The sequence below is a fragment of the Ranitomeya variabilis genome, chromosome 5 (assembly GCF_051348905.1).
Source record: "Ranitomeya variabilis isolate aRanVar5 chromosome 5, aRanVar5.hap1, whole genome shotgun sequence".
Taxonomy (NCBI): domain Eukaryota; kingdom Metazoa; phylum Chordata; class Amphibia; order Anura; family Dendrobatidae; genus Ranitomeya; species Ranitomeya variabilis.
This window is the reverse complement of record NC_135236.1, coordinates 508,409,186-508,424,977: the sequence shown is the minus strand read 5'-3', so window position 1 is coordinate 508,424,977 and position 15,792 is coordinate 508,409,186. Positions and strand designations below refer to the sequence as shown.

At 44.0% G+C, this 15,792-nt stretch overlaps 1 protein-coding gene across 3 annotated transcripts in view; it reads left to right on the top strand.

Moving 5' to 3' along the window:
• Window positions 1-14,383, top strand: part of LOC143776387 (ovomucoid-like) — an 88,505-nt gene extending 74,122 nt beyond the window's left edge. For 2 of the 3 annotated variants that reach the window (XM_077265731.1, XM_077265729.1), the window contains one exon: window positions 14,191-14,383. In XM_077265731.1, coding sequence (XP_077121846.1) covers window positions 14,191-14,236 — 46 coding nt within the window. In that variant the 3' untranslated portion in view covers window positions 14,237-14,383. The remainder of the gene's footprint in view (window positions 1-14,190) is intronic. The other variant, XM_077265730.1, reaches the window with a different exon arrangement.
• The last annotated feature ends 1,409 nt before the right edge of the window (window positions 14,384-15,792 follow it).

Sequence of the window (15,792 nt, the reverse complement as noted above, 5' to 3'; positions counted from 1 at the left end):
TCATTGAATGTCTCCTTTTGGTGTGTGGTCTTTCAAGTAAAGGAACGTGATGACTGCTCTGTATTCCACTGGGTCCATTATCAAACCTCACACCTCTTCAGCACCTGTAAAATCAAGACCCTTTTCAGTTCTGAGTTGCAAATTGGCGCGTAACCTTTAGAGATTTATTTCATTACACGTGTGCAGTTTCAGTGTCCTATCATAAATAGAAGTGGGGAAATTTGTAATGAATGCCATCATATGTAGATAATAACATCAAGTGAATTTCCCAACTGGACTGAATAAATCAAATAGACTGAGCACTGTGCACACACTCTTAAACATATATCTGACCATGCATAATAACCTTTATGGGAGCCACCCCTGATGCGTGCTTTGCGTGCAGCTTCTTCCGAGGTCTTCAACATGACCTCTAGATGACCCTGGTGCAAGGAGATTCCCCTTAATGTGAACATGTGAATAGGTGTTGTGAAATTGGATTTTGGGCTCCCCCGGTGGCCACTGGTGGAATTGAACTTGTGTGCATCATCCCCTCTGTTCACCTGTTCCCATCAGGATATGGGAGTCGCTATTTAACCTTGCTCCTCTGTCACTTCCATGCCGGTCAACATTGTAATCAGAAGCCTTTCTGTGCATGTTCCTGCTACCAGACAACTTCCAGCTAAGTCGGACTTTTGTCCTTGTTTGTTTTTTGCATTTTGTTCCAGTTCACAGCTGCAGTTTCGTTTCTGTGTCTGGAAAGCTCTTGTGATCTGAAATTGCCACTCTGATGTTATGAGTTAATATTAGAGTCTTAAAGTAATTTCAGGATGGTGTATTGATAGGGTTTTCAGCTGACCATGAAAGTACCCTTTCTGTCTTCCTGCTATCTAGTAAGCGGACCTCGATTTTGCTAAACCTATTTTCATACTACGTTTGTCATTTTCATCTTAAATCACCGCCAATATATGTGGGGGCCTCTGTCTGCCTTTCGGGGAAATTTCTCTAGAGGTGAGCCAGGACTATATTTTCCTCTGCCAGGATTAGTTAGTCCTCCGGCCGGCGCTGGGCGTCTAGGGATAAAACGCAGGCTACGCTACCCGGCTACTGTTAGTTGTGCGGCAGGTTTAGTTCATGGTCAGTTTAAGTTTCCATCCTTCCAAGAGCTAGTTCCTATGTATGCTGGGCTATGTTCTCTTGCCATTGAGAACCATAACAGTTTGACCGGCCCACAAAGGGTTAAATTAATTGGCAGAGAAAGGAGAGAAAAAAGAAGTCTGCTGAAAATTTTTTTTTTTTTTTTTTTCCTTCAGTTCTGAGTGTGCTTTCAGTTGAATCACTTGCAAGTCTGCCTATATTGCAGCCTTCCTCTCTCTCTCTCCTTCTAATCCTGGAATGGCTCTGTGTTCACCTGTTTAAAATGGATATTCAGAGTTTAGCTGCAGGTTTGAATAATCTCACCACGAAAGTTCAAAATTTACAAGATTTTGTTGTTCATGTTCCTATATCTGAACCTAGAATTCCTTTGCCTGAATTTTTCTCGGGGAATAGATCTTGCTTTCAAAATTTCAAAAATAATTGCAAGTTGTTTTTGTCCCTGAAATCTCGCTCTGCTGGAGATCCTGCTCAGCAGGTCAGGATTGTGATTTCCTTGCTCCGGGGCGACCCTCAAGATTGGGCTTTTGCATTGGCTCCAGGGGATCCTGCGTTGCTCAATGTGGATGCGTTTTTTCTGGCCTTGGGGTTGCTTTATAAGGAACCTCATTTAGAGCTTCAGGCGGAAAAAGCCTTGATGTCCCTATCTCAGGGGCAAGATGAAGTTGAAATATACTGCCAAAAATTCCGTAAATGGTCTGTGCTTACTCAGTGGAATGAGTGCGCCCTGGCGGCGAATTTCAGAGAGGGTCTCTCTGATGCCGTTAAGGATGTTATGGTGGGGTTCCCTGTGCCTGCGGGTCTGAATGAGTCCATGACAATGGCTATCCAGATCGATAGACGTCTGCGGGAGCGCAAACCTGTGCACCATTTGGCGGTGTCTACTGAGAAGACGCCAGAGAATATGCAATGTGATAGAATTCTGTCCAGAAGCGAACGGCAGAATTTTAGACGAAAAAATGGGTTGTGCTTTTATTGTGGTGATTCAACTCATGTTATATCAGCATGCTCTAAGCGTACTAAGAAGCTTGATAAGTCAGTTTCAATTGGCACTTTTCAGTCTAAGTTTATTCTATCTGTGACCCTGATTTGTTCTTTATCATCTATTACCGCGGATGCCTATGTCGACTCCGGCGCCGCTTTGAGTCTTATGGATTGGTCCTTTGCCAAACGCTGTGGGTATGATTTAGAGCCTCTTGAAACTCCTATACCTCTGAAGGGGATTGACTCCACCCCATTGGCTAGTAATAAACCACAATACTGGACACAAGTAACTATGCGAATTAATCCGGATCATCAGGAGATTGTTCGCTTTCTTGTGCTGTATAATCTACATGATGTGTTGGTGCTTGGATTGCCATGGCTGCAATCTCATAACCCAGTCCTCGACTGGAACGCTATGTCTGTGTTAAGCTGGGGATGTAAGGGGATGCATGGGGACGTACCTTTGGTTTCCATTTCGTCATCTATTCCCTCTGAGGTTCCTGAATTCTTGTCTGACTATCGTGACGTTTTTGAAGAACCTAAACTTGGTTCATTACCTCCGCACCGGGAGTGCGATTGTGCCATAGATTTGATTCCGGGTAGTAAATACCCTAAGGGTCGTTTATTTAATCTGTCTGTGCCTGAACATGCTGCTATGCGAGAATATATAAAGGAGTCCTTGGAAAAGGGACATATTCGTCCTTCGTCATCTCCCTTAGGAGCCGGTTTTTTCTTTGTGTCTAAGAAAGATGGCTCTTTGAGGCCGTGTATTGATTATCGGCTTTTGAATAAAATCACGGTTAAATATCAATATCCGTTGCCACTGCTGACTGATTTGTTTGCTCGCATAAAGGGGGCCAAGTGGTTCTCTAAGATAGATCTCCGTGGGGCGTATAATTTGGTGCGAATTAAGCAGGGGGATGAGTGGAAAACCGCATTTAATACGCCCGAGGGCCACTTTGAGTATTTGGTGATGCCTTTTGGCCTTTCAAATGCCCCTTCAGTCTTTCAGTCCTTTATGCATGACATTTTCCGTGATTATTTGGATAAATTTATGATCGTGTATCTGGATGATATTCTGATTTTTTCCGATGACTGGGACTCTCATGTCCAGCAGGTCAGGAGGGTTTTTCAGGTTTTGCGGTCTAATTCCTTGTGTGTGAAGGGTTCTAAGTGCGTTTTTGGGGTTCAAAAGATTTCCTTCTTGGGATACATTTTTTCCCCCTCTTCCATCGAGATGGATCCTGTCAAGGTTCGGGCTATTTGTGATTGGACGCAACCCTCTTCTCTTAAGAGTCTTCAGAAATTTTTGGGCTTTGCTAACTTTTATCGTCGATTTATTGCTGGTTTTTCTGATGTTGTTAAACCATTGACTGATTTGACTAAGAAGGGTGCTGATGTTGCTGATTGGTCCCCTGCTGCTGTGGAGGCCTTTCGGGAGCTTAAGCGCCGCTTTTCTTCCGCCCCTGTGTTGCGTCAGCCTGATGTTGCTCTTCCTTTTCAGGTTGAGGTCGACGCTTCTGAAATCGGAGCTGGGGCGGTTTTGTCGCAAAGAAGTTCCGACTGCTCCGTGATGAAACCTTGTGCTTTTTTTTCTCGTAAATTTTCGCCCGCCGAGCGGAATTATGATATTGGGAATCGGGAGCTTTTGGCCATGAAGTGGGCTTTTGAGGAGTGGCGTCATTGGCTTGAGGGGGCTAGACATCAGGTGGTGGTATTGACCGACCACAAAAATTTAATTTATCTTGAGTCCGCCAGACGCCTGAATCCTAGACAGGCGCGCTGGTCGTTGTTTTTCTCTCGGTTTAATTTTGTGGTGTCATACCTACCGGGTTCTAAGAATGTTAAGGCGGATGCCCTTTCTAGGAGTTTTGAGCCTGACTCCCCTGGTAATTCTGAACCTACAGGTATCCTTAAGGATGGAGTGATATTGTCTGCCGTTTCTCCAGACCTGCGGCGGGCCTTGCAGGATTTTCAGGCGGATAGACCTGATCGTTGCCCACCTGGTAGACTGTTTGTTCCTGATGATTGGACCAGTAAAGTCATTTCTGAGGTTCATTCTTCTGCGTTGGCAGGTCATCCTGGAATCTTTGGTACCAGGGATTTGGTGGCAAGGTCCTTCTGGTGGCCTTCCCTGTCACGAGATGTACGAGGCTTTGTGCAGTCTTGTGACGTTTGTGCTCGGGCCAAGCCTTGTTGTTCTCGGGCTAGTGGATTGTTGTTGCCCTTGCCTATCCCGAAGAGGCCTTGGACGCACATCTCGATGGATTTTATTTCGGATCTTCCTGTTTCTCAGAAGATGTCTGTCATCTGGGTGGTGTGTGACCGTTTCTCTAAGATGGTCCATTTGGTTCCCCTGCCTAAGTTGCCTTCTTCTTCCGAGTTGGTTCCTCTGTTTTTTCAAAATGTGGTTCGTTTGCATGGTATTCCGGAGAATATCGTTTCTGACAGAGGAACCCAATTCGTGTCTAGATTTTGGTGGGCATTCTGTGCTAGGATGGGCATAGATTTGTCTTTCTCGTCTGCTTTCCATCCTCAGACTAATGGCCAGACCGAGCGGACGAATCAGACTTTGGAGACATATTTGAGGTGTTTTGTGTCTGCAGATCAGGATGATTGGGTTGCTTTTTTGCCTTTAGCGGAGTTTGCCCTCAATAATCGGGCCAGCTCTGCCACCTTGGTGTCTCCTTTTTTCTGTAATTCGGGGTTTCATCCTCGATTTTCCTCCGGTCAGGTGGAATCTTCGGATTGTCCTGGAGTGGATGCTGTGGTGGAGAGGTTGCATCAGATTTGGGGGCAGGTGGTGGACAATTTGAAGTTGTCCCAGGAGAAGACTCAGCTTTTTGCCAACCGCCGGCGTCGGGTTGGTCCTCGGCTTTGTGTCGGGGACTTGGTGTGGTTGTCTTCTCGTTTTGTCCCTATGAGGGTTTCTTCTCCTAAGTTTAAGCCTCGGTTCATCGGCCCGTACAAGATATTGGAGATTCTTAACCCTGTGTCCTTCCGTTTGGACCTCCCTGCATCTTTTTCTATTCATAATGTTTTTCATCGGTCATTGTTGCGCAGGTATGAGGTACCGGTTGTGCCTTCCGTTGAGCCTCCTGCTCCGGTGTTGGTTGAGGGCGAGTTGGAGTACGTTGTGGAAAAAATCTTGGACTCCCGTGTTTCCAGACGGAAACTCCAGTATCTGGTCAAATGGAAGGGATACGGTCAGGAGGATAATTCTTGGGTGACTGCCTCTGATGTTCATGCCTCCGATCTGGTCCGTGCCTTTCATAGGGCTCATCCTGATCGCCCTGGTGGTTCTGGTGAGGGTTCGGTGCCCCCTCCTTGAGGGGGGGGTACTGTTGTGAAATTGGATTTTGGGCTCCCCCGGTGGCCACTGGTGGAATTGAACTTGTGTGCATCATCCCCTCTGTTCACCTGTTCCCATCAGGATATGGGAGTCGCTATTTAACCTTGCTCCTCTGTCACTTCCATGCCGGTCAACATTGTAATCAGAAGCCTTTCTGTGCATGTTCCTGCTACCAGACAACTTCCAGCTAAGTCGGACTTTTGTCCTTGTTTGTTTTTTGCATTTTGTTCCAGTTCACAGCTGCAGTTTCGTTTCTGTGTCTGGAAAGCTCTTGTGATCTGAAATTGCCACTCTGATGTTATGAGTTAATATTAGAGTCTTAAAGTAATTTCAGGATGGTGTATTGATAGGGTTTTCAGCTGACCATGAAAGTACCCTTTCTGTCTTCCTGCTATCTAGTAAGCGGACCTCGATTTTGCTAAACCTATTTTCATACTACGTTTGTCATTTTCATCTTAAATCACCGCCAATATATGTGGGTGTTGTGAAATTGGATTCTGGGCTCCCCCTGTGGCCACTTGTGGAATTTAACTTGTGTGCATCATCCCCTCTGTTCACCTGCTCCTATCAGGATATGGGAGTCGCTATATAACCTTGCTCCTCTGTCAGTTTCATGCCGGTCAACAATGTAATCAGTAGCCTTTCTGTGCATGTTCCTGCTACTAGACAACTCCCAGCTAAGTTGGACTTTTGTCCTTGTGTGTTTTTGCATTTTGTTCCTGTTCACAGCTGCTGTTTCGTTACTGTGTCTGGAAAGCTCTTGTGAGCGGAAATTGCCACTCTGGTGTTATGAGTTAATGCTAGAGTCTTAAAGTAATTTCTGGATGGTGTTTTGATAGGGTTTTCTGCTGACCATGAAAGTGCCCTTTCTGTCTTCATGCTATCTAGTAAGCGGACCTCGATTTTGCTAAAACCTATTTTCATACTACGTTTGTCATTTCATCTTAAATCACCGCCAATATATGTGGGGGCCTCTGTCTGCCTTTTGGGAAAATTTCTCTAGAGGTGAGCCAGGACTGTCTTTTCCTCTGCTAGGATTAGGTAGTTCTCCGGCTGGCGCTGGGCATCTAGGGATAAAAAAACGTAGGCATGCTACCCGGCCACTTCTAGTTGTGCGGCAGGTTTAGTTCATGGTCAGTATAGTTTCCATCTTCCAAGAGCTAGTTCTCATATATGCTGGGCTATGTTCTCTCGCCATTGAGAATCATGACAGTTTGACCGGCCCAAAAAAGGGTTAAATTACTGGCTGAGAAAGGAGAGAAAAAAGAAGTCTGCTACAATTTTTTTTTTTTTTTTTTTCTTCCCTCTAGTTCTGAGTGTGCTCTTAATTGAATCACTTGCTAGTCTGCCTATACTGCAGCCTTCCTCTCTTCCTCTCCTTCTAATCCTTGAATGGCTCTGTGTTCACCTGTTTCAAATGGATCTTCAGAGTGTAGCTACAGGTTTGAATAATCTCGCCACAAAGGTACAAAATTTGCAAGATTTTGTTGTTCATGCACCTATGTCTGAGCCTAGAATTCCTTTGCCTGAATTCTTCTCGGGGAATAGATCTCACTTTCAAAATTTTAAAAATAATTGCAAATTGTTTTTGTCCCTGAAGTCTCGCTCTGCCGGAGACCCTGCACAGCAGGTCAGGATTGTAATTTCCTTGCTCCGGGGCGACCCTCAGGACTGGGCTTTTGCATTGGCACCAGGGGATCCTGCGTTGCTCAATGTGGATGCGTTTTTTCTGGCCTTGGGGTTGCTGTATGAGGAACCTCATTTAGAGCTTCAGGCGGAAAAGGCCTTGATGTCCTTGTCTCAGGGGCAAGATGAAGCTGAAATATACTGCCAAAAATTCCGCAAATGGTCTGTGCTTACTCAGTGGAATGAGTGCGCCCTGGCGGCGATTTTCAGAGAAGGTCTCTCTGATGCCATTAAGGATGTTATGGTGGGGTTCCCTGTGCCTGCGAGTCTGAATGAGTCCATGACGATGGCTATTCAGATCGATAGGCGTTTGCGGGAGCGCAAACCTGTGCACCATTTGGCGGTGTCTACTGAGAAAACGCCAGAAAATATGCAATGTGATAGAATTCTGTCCAGAAGCGAGCGGCAGAATTTTAGACGAAAAAATGGGTTGTGCTTCTATTGTGGTGATTCAACTCATGTTATATCAGCATGCTTTAAGCGTACTAAGAAGCCTGACAAGTCTGTTTCAATTAGCACTTTACAGTCTAAGTTTATTCTATCTGTGACCCTGATTTGTTCTTTGTCATCTATTACCGCGGACGCCTATGTCGACTCTGGCGCTGCTTTGAGTCTTATGGATTGGTCCTTTGCCAAACGCTGTGGGTATGATTTGGAGCCATTGGAGGCTCCGATACCTCTGAAAGGGATTGACTCCACCCCATTGGCTAGTAATAAACCACAATACTGGACACAAGTGACTATGCGTGTTAATCCGGATCACCAGGAGGTTATTCGCTTTCTGGTGCTGTATAATCTACATGATGTTTTGGTGCTGGGATTGCCATGGCTGCAATCTCATAACCCAGTCCTCGACTGGAGAGCTATGTCTGTGTTAAGCTGGGGATGTAAAGGAACTCATGGGGACGTACCTTTGGTTTCCATTTCATCATCTATTCCCTCTGAGATTCCTGAATTCTTGTCTGACTTTCGTGACATTTTTGAAGAACCCAAGGTTGGTTCACTACCTCCGCACCGGGAGTGCGATTGTGCCATAGACTTGATCCCGGGTAGTAAATACCCTAAGGGTCGTTTATTTAATCTGTCTGTACCTGAACACGCTGCTATGCGAGAATATATAAAGGAGTCCTTGGAAAAGGGACATATTCGTCCTTCGTCATCTCCCTTAGGAGCCGGTTTTTTCTTTGTGTCTAAGAAAGACGGCTCTTTGAGGCCGTGTATTGATTATCGACTTTTGAATAAAATCACTGTTAAATATCAATATCCGTTACCACTGCTTACTGATTTGTTTGCTCGTATAAAGGGGGCCAAGTGGTTCTCTAAGATTGATCTCCGTGGGGCGTATAATTTGGTGCGAATCAAGCAGGGGGATGAGTGGAAAACCGCATTTAATACGCCCGAGGGCCATTTTGAGTATTTGGTGATGCCTTTTGGTCTTTCAAATGCCCCTTCAGTCTTCCAGTCCTTTATGCATGACATTTTCCGCGATTATTTGGATAAATTTATGATTGTGTATCTGGATGATATTCTGATTTTTTCGGATGACTGGGACTCTCATGTCCAGCAGGTCAGGAGGGTTTTTCAGGTTTTGCGGTCTAATTCCTTGTGTGTGAAGGGTTCTAAGTGTGTTTTTGGGGTTCAGAAGATTTCCTTCTTGAGATACATTTTTTCCCCCTCTTCCATCGAGATGGATCCTGTCAAGGTTCAGGCTATTGGTGATTGGACGCAACCCTCTTCTCTTAAGAGTCTTCAGAAATTTTTGGGCTTTGCTAACTTTTATCGTCGATTTATTGCTGGTTTTTCTGATGTTGTAAAACCATTGACTGATTTGACTAAGAAGGGTGCTGATGTTGCTGATTGGTCCCCTGATGCTGTGGAGGCCTTTCGGGAGCTCAAGCGCCGCTTTTCTTCCGCCCCAGTGTTGCGTCAGCCTGATGTTGCTCTTCCTTTTCAGGTTGAGGTCGACGCTTCTGAAATCGGAGCTGGGGCGGTGTTGTCGCAGAGAAGTTCCGACTGCTCCGTGATGAGACCTTGTGCTTTTTTTTCCCGTAAATTTTCGCCCGCCGAGCGGAATTATGATATTGGGAATCGGGAGCTTTTGGCCATGAAGTGGGCTTTTGAGGAGTGGCGTCACTGGCTTGAGGGGGCCAGACATCAGGTGGTGGTATTGACTGACCACAAAAATTTAATTTACCTTGAGTCTGCCAGGCGCCTGAATCCTAGACAAGCGCGCTGGTCGTTGTTTTTCTCTCGGTTTAATTTTGTGGTGTCTTACCTACCGGGTTCTAAGAATGTTAAGGCGGATGCCCTTTCTAGGAGTTTTGAGCCTGACTCCCCTGGTAATTCTGAGCCCACAGGTATCCTTAAAGATGGAGTGATATTGTCTGCCGTTTCTCCAGACCTGCGGCGGGCCTTGCAGGAGTTTCAGGCGGATAGACCTGATCGTTGCCCACCTGGTAGACTGTTTGTTCCTGATGATTGGACCAGTAGAGTCATCTCTGAGGTTCATTCTTCTGCGTTGGCAGGTCATCCTGGAATCTTTGGTACCAGGGATTTGGTGGCAAGGTCCTTCTGGTGGCCTTCCCTGTCACGAGATGTGCGAGGCTTTGTGCAGTCTTGTGACGTTTGTGCTCGGGCCAAGCCTTGTTGTTCTCGGGCTAGTGGATTGTTGTTACCCTTGCCTATCCCGAAGAGGCCTTGGACGCACATCTCGATGGATTTTATTTCGGATCTGCCTGTTTCTCAGAAGATGTCTGTCATCTGGGTGGTGTGTGACCGTTTCTCTAAGATGGTCCATCTGGTTCCCTTGCCTAAGTTGCCTTCTTCTTCCGAGTTGGTTCCTCTGTTTTTTCAAAATGTTGTTCGTTTGCATGGTATTCCGGAGAATATCGTTTCTGACAGAGGGACCCAATTCGTGTCTAGATTTTGGCGGGCATTCTGTGCTAGGATGGGCATAGATTTGTCTTTTTCGTCTGCTTTCCATCCTCAGACTAATGGCCAGACCGAGCGGACTAATCAGACCTTGGAGACATATTTGAGGTGTTTTGTGTCTGCAGATCAGGATGATTGGGTTGCTTTTTTGCCTTTGGCGGAGTTCGCCCTCAATAATCGGGCCAGCTCTGCCACCTTGGTGTCCCCGTTTTTCTGTAATTCGGGGTTTCATCCTCGATTTTCCTCCGGTCAAGTGGAATCTTCGGATTGTCCTGGAGTGGATGCTGTGGTGGAGAGGTTGCATCAGATTTGGGGGCAGGTGGTGGACAATTTGAAGTTGTCCCAGGAGAAGACTCAGCTTTTTGCCAACCGCCGTCGTCGTGTTGGTCCTCGGCTTTGTGTTGGGGACTTGGTGTGGTTGTCTTCTCGTTTTGTCCCTATGAGGGTTTCTTCTCCTAAGTTTAAGCCTCGGTTCATCGGCCCGTACAAGATATTGGAGATTCTTAACCCTGTGTCCTTCCGTTTGGACCTCCCTGCATCCTTTTCGATTCATAATGTTTTTCATCGGTCATTGTTGCGCAGGTATGAGGTACCAGCTGTGCCTTCCGTTGAGCCTCCTGCTCCGGTGTTGGTTGAGGGTGAGTTGGAGTACGTTGTGGAAAAGATCTTGGACTCTCGTGTTTCCAGACGGAAACTCCAGTATCTGGTCAAATGGAAGGGATACGGTCAGGAGGATAATTCTTGGGTCACTGCCTCTGATGTTCATGCCTCCGATCTTGTCCGTGCCTTTCATGGGGCTCATCCTGATCGCCCTGGTGGTTCTGGTGAGGGTTCGGTGCCCCCTCCTTGAGGGGGGGGTACTGTTGTGAAATTGGATTCTGGGCTCCCCCTGTGGCCACTTGTGGAATTTAACTTGTGTGCATCATCCCCTCTGTTCACCTGCTCCTATCAGGATGTGGGAGTCGCTATATAACCTTGCTCCTCTGTCAGTTTCATGCCGGTCAACAATGTAATCAGTAGCCTTTCTGTGCATGTTCCTGCTACTAGACAACTCCCAGCTAAGTTGGACTTTTGTCCTTGTGTGTTTTTGCATTTTGTTCCTGTTCACAGCTGCTGTTTCGTTACTGTGTCTGGAAAGCTCTTGTGAGCGGAAATTGCCACTCTGGTGTTATGAGTTAATGCTAGAGTCTTAAAGTAATTTCTGGATGGTGTTTTGATAGGGTTTTCTGCTGACCATGAAAGTGCCCTTTCTGTCTTCATGCTATCTAGTAAGCGGACCTCGATTTTGCTAAAACCTATTTTCATACTACGTTTGTCATTTCATCTTAAATCACCGCCAATATATGTGGGGGCCTCTGTCTGCCTTTTGGGAAAATTTCTCTAGAGGTGAGCCAGGACTGTCTTTTCCTCTGCTAGGATTAGGTAGTTCTCCGGCTGGCGCTGGGCATCTAGGGATAAAAAAACGTAGGCATGCTACCCGGCCACTTCTAGTTGTGCGGCAGGTTTAGTTCATGGTCAGTATAGTTTCCATCTTCCAAGAGCTAGTTCTCATATATGCTGGGCTATGTTCTCTCGCCATTGAGAATCATGACATGTGGGGGCCTCTGTCTGCCTTTCGGGGAAATTTCTCTAGAGGTGAGCCAGGACTATATTTTCCTCTGCCAGGATTAGTTAGTCCTCCGGCCGGCGCTGGGCGTCTAGGGATAAAACGCAGGCTACGCTACCCGGCTACTGTTAGTTGTGCGGCAGGTTTAGTTCATGGTCAGTTTAAGTTTCCATCCTTCCAAGAGCTAGTTCCTATGTATGCTGGGCTATGTTCTCTTGCCATTGAGAACCATAACAAATAGGTAATTAAAGCAGATGTGAGTCCCATCCCCAACTTGCCTAAGAAGGCTGAAGGTTACAGATTTATGGCCCTTGACTGCATGGGTCGCAGAACTGGCAGGAAAACTACATTCAACTGGTTTGTTCCCAATACAAATTATGAATATTTTTTTCTATCAACACCGTAGACATGGCAGTTATAAAGGCCAGACAAAGTGTTCTGTAATGCATTGCCTTATGTCACTTGGTACTTGAGACAGCTCCTTTCAAGTTAATAACTGAAGATAGATTATGCTATCCATGCCATGTTTTCTCTCTATAGAAAGGTAAAATCATGATAGGAAGCATGACAGTAATATCTCCCGCCTGTGTCCCCCAGGGGCAAAGGTATCATGGAATTTCGGAATCCCATAATTTTCTAAAGACTAAGCTACATCTCATAATTTTCTGATGACTAGCCCTGTTATAAGTCACCGGAGGGAGGGTATGTGGGTGTAACTTGTGTTAATAAAAGCAAATGCCAAATTATAATCTTTGTCAGTCCTTGGAGATACAGTTTACTGTAGTTCTGTCTGTTGCCTCTCACAAATGAAGAGCTCCCCTTCATAAAAGCCAGAGCCGTCTCTGAGACACAGGCTTAGTACATTTCCTCTGTTTATCATTTTTATTTTATGTGATTGTTTATACTGCATTTTGTCCATTTTGCAATATCTTCTGTATATTTTTTTATAAAAACTGCCTACTTTTTGGATTAAATATATAAACTTTAATAGCTTAATTCCTCTTGCTCTATAAACTGCACTCCTGAAGCCATATGCTAACGGGTGTTCAATCAACCTGTATAAACAATTGGTGGTGGCAGCCAGTTTCTTTTGTTCTTGTTGAGTTTGATCATGACCGTAATGGAGTATAGATATATATTCCATGCATTGGAATCGGAGGTATATGTACTATACACTCACTATTAGTACTCCAATTACTGGCCTAGTGGGGAAAACAGCCACAACCTCGTCCATCACTCGTCGGTCAATTGCGCATGTCGTGACGATTGGAGGCAGCTGAGTGTTGATCACTGATGTATTGGTACCTGCTTGGAGATGTGCATGATTCCCTCGCATGTTCTCTCTGACAGATGCGGGTACCAGAGATGATACCTGGTAGACATTTATAACATATTCTGCATATGTTTCTTAGCTGTCGGTCACAAGAAATCCCCCTTAAGAGAGTGCCTAATTTACTTCATTTTAGTTCAGTTAACGCATTCCCAACATGGTGATTTTCCATTTTTGTGCTTTGGTTTTTACATCCCCTTCTTCCAAGACTCGTGAAATTTTCATTTTTTTTTCAGTCGATGGAGCAGAACAGTGGCTTATTTTTTGTGTAGTGAGCTGATGTTTTTATTGATACCATTTTTAAGTAGATACTTTTTGATCACTTTTTATTGCATTTTTTTGCAATCTAGTGGATACTACAACACTACAATTTTAGTGTTTCTATTTTTTCCCTCTTTACAACATTTATCTATCAGGTTAATTTTTTCAAATCTTTATAGAACAGACTTTTACGGAAGATACCAAATATGTGTGTTTTTTTAATTTATTTATTTTTATTTGGAGAAAAGAGGTGGAATTTTAACTTTTATATACATATTTTTTCATATTTTTAAAAACAGTTTATTTTTACTAGTTTTTGTAGGCCCTTTATGGGACTTGAACCTGCGATTGTCCTATTGATTGCAGTATATAAAGAAAAACTGTAAATAGTAAGAATCAAAGTCTCCTCTATGAAAAATAGCCTCAAGATTTTTTGTAGGGGTATCATCATGTCTGGCTGAACCCCATCTGTCATGACAAATGAAGGGCACCTTGCAACCTTATTGCGTGGAGGGGGGTGGCGATGGGTACTTGGAATGTCAGGTCTCATGCTTTATATACCTCTGTTAAAGATTGACAGCGGCATTTAAGTGGAGATGAGTTCTACCCACAACTGATAGAGGCAGATGCTGGCTGAAAAACACAGCCATCTACTGGGAATGGGGCAGGCTCAGGTACTGCAGGGATCTGAAATTTGATGTCCAGTTCATCCATCATCTGTAAGGGGTTAAATATATTTAAAGGATATGAATGCCTTGTACTACTTGATATATAGGAGTTACTGCCAAGTTTGTGTAACTCCTTAGCTACATGTCATATATTCTGTTGAAAAATATCATCAATAGAAATGCCAAAGTGTATTCAAAAATATGATGCTGAAACTTTCCATTTATTTTACTTTTACAGGAATGCTGATCTGAAGATGATTTTTGAAGGAGAATGTCCAAAATAGAGTTGTTAAACCATGCATCATATTTACATTTCTTGTCATGTGAACACAAAACTGCAGTAAATGGAAAAGCATCACATGGTGTTTTGTATATGCTACATTCTACCAGTTACAATTCTCTCAAATAAAAAGAACACTTAAATATCAAAAGTGGCTTTTATTTGATAATACTAGGACTAAGATGGTGTCTTAAAATCAGTGTGATTGAGTACGTTTTCTGCTTAAAGGGGTATTCCCATCTCCAAGATCCTATCCCAATATGTAGTATGTGTAATAAAAATATTAGCAAATACCTCCAGTTATAAATGTAGTGTAATTTTTCTGATTCGCTATGTTTCTTTCCTCATGTTCACGCATTGCAGGACTTTAGGTATCCATGGTTACGACCATTGATATAATGAAAGATATCTGGTTGCTAGTGGTCGTAACCATGGATACCTAAGGTCCTGCAATGCCTGCACGAGAAAAGATACAAAGCGAATCAGAAAAACTATACTACATTTCTAATTGGAAGTATTTGCTAATATTATTATTATTATTACACCCACTACATATTGGGATAGGTTCTTGGAGATGGGTATACCACTTTAGTCATCATAAAATGGCAATGTTTTATGCATAAAATTTTATGTAGCGCTTTATGTGTAACACTGCAGTATGTTTAGAGGAAAGCCTCTAAATATAGTCCAATGTAGAAAAAACAAAAAGTATTGTTATACCACAACCAATATTTAATTAACAAAAGGACGAAAATACCAGTTATTTTTAAAGTGTCTATGAGAGACATCAAATAGATCTGATGCAAAATGACTTATTGTCAAATTTCATGATATCTGCAAGCCCCGGCAATTCTAACAATTTGTGATTTGATTTGCGTGGATCGCAAAGAAATAATGCCTGGTGCGATTTCAAACATTACTGAAGATCGCGAGTGAGTGGATGATATCAGGTGAGGCCATGCTGGCTACTCCAAAATACTTTCCATCTATTACATCACATGGTTTAGAACAGCCAATTAGGGGGGACTGTCACAGGCACTATGAAAAGATGATGCAGGGAAAGTGTAATTCAAGTTTTAGGATGGAACTCACAAAGGACACGAGGCAGGAACAGTCAGCGAATGGTATAATTCTGTTTAAATGCAATAAGTAATTTACAATCATTCTAAGCAATTAGTGAAAATAACAAAGCACATACAAAATGAACGCAATAACAATGAGATGGAAATAGCAATGCAAGTTCTCTATATAATACTAATGTCCGTTTATAGGGATTCACATTGTTTACCGCATAAGTCCTTCTTGTAGATTAGGCCGTACCTTAGGTCACCAGGTTTTCCCGCTAGGCCGCAAATTTTTCTGACGTAGTCTATTGGAGCATGTTGAGCCTCTCTCGCACCAACCAGCCCCCTCCCAACCTGTTGCCCTAATCTTGACCCATCCCAGTACAGTTTTTGAGAGCTGAAAATGACAGCCCTACTCTCACACATTCTTCCTCTGCAACCGCATGTGTGCCTCTCTAGTCGTCAAATACCCCTGCCATTGGTGTGCAAGCCTTTT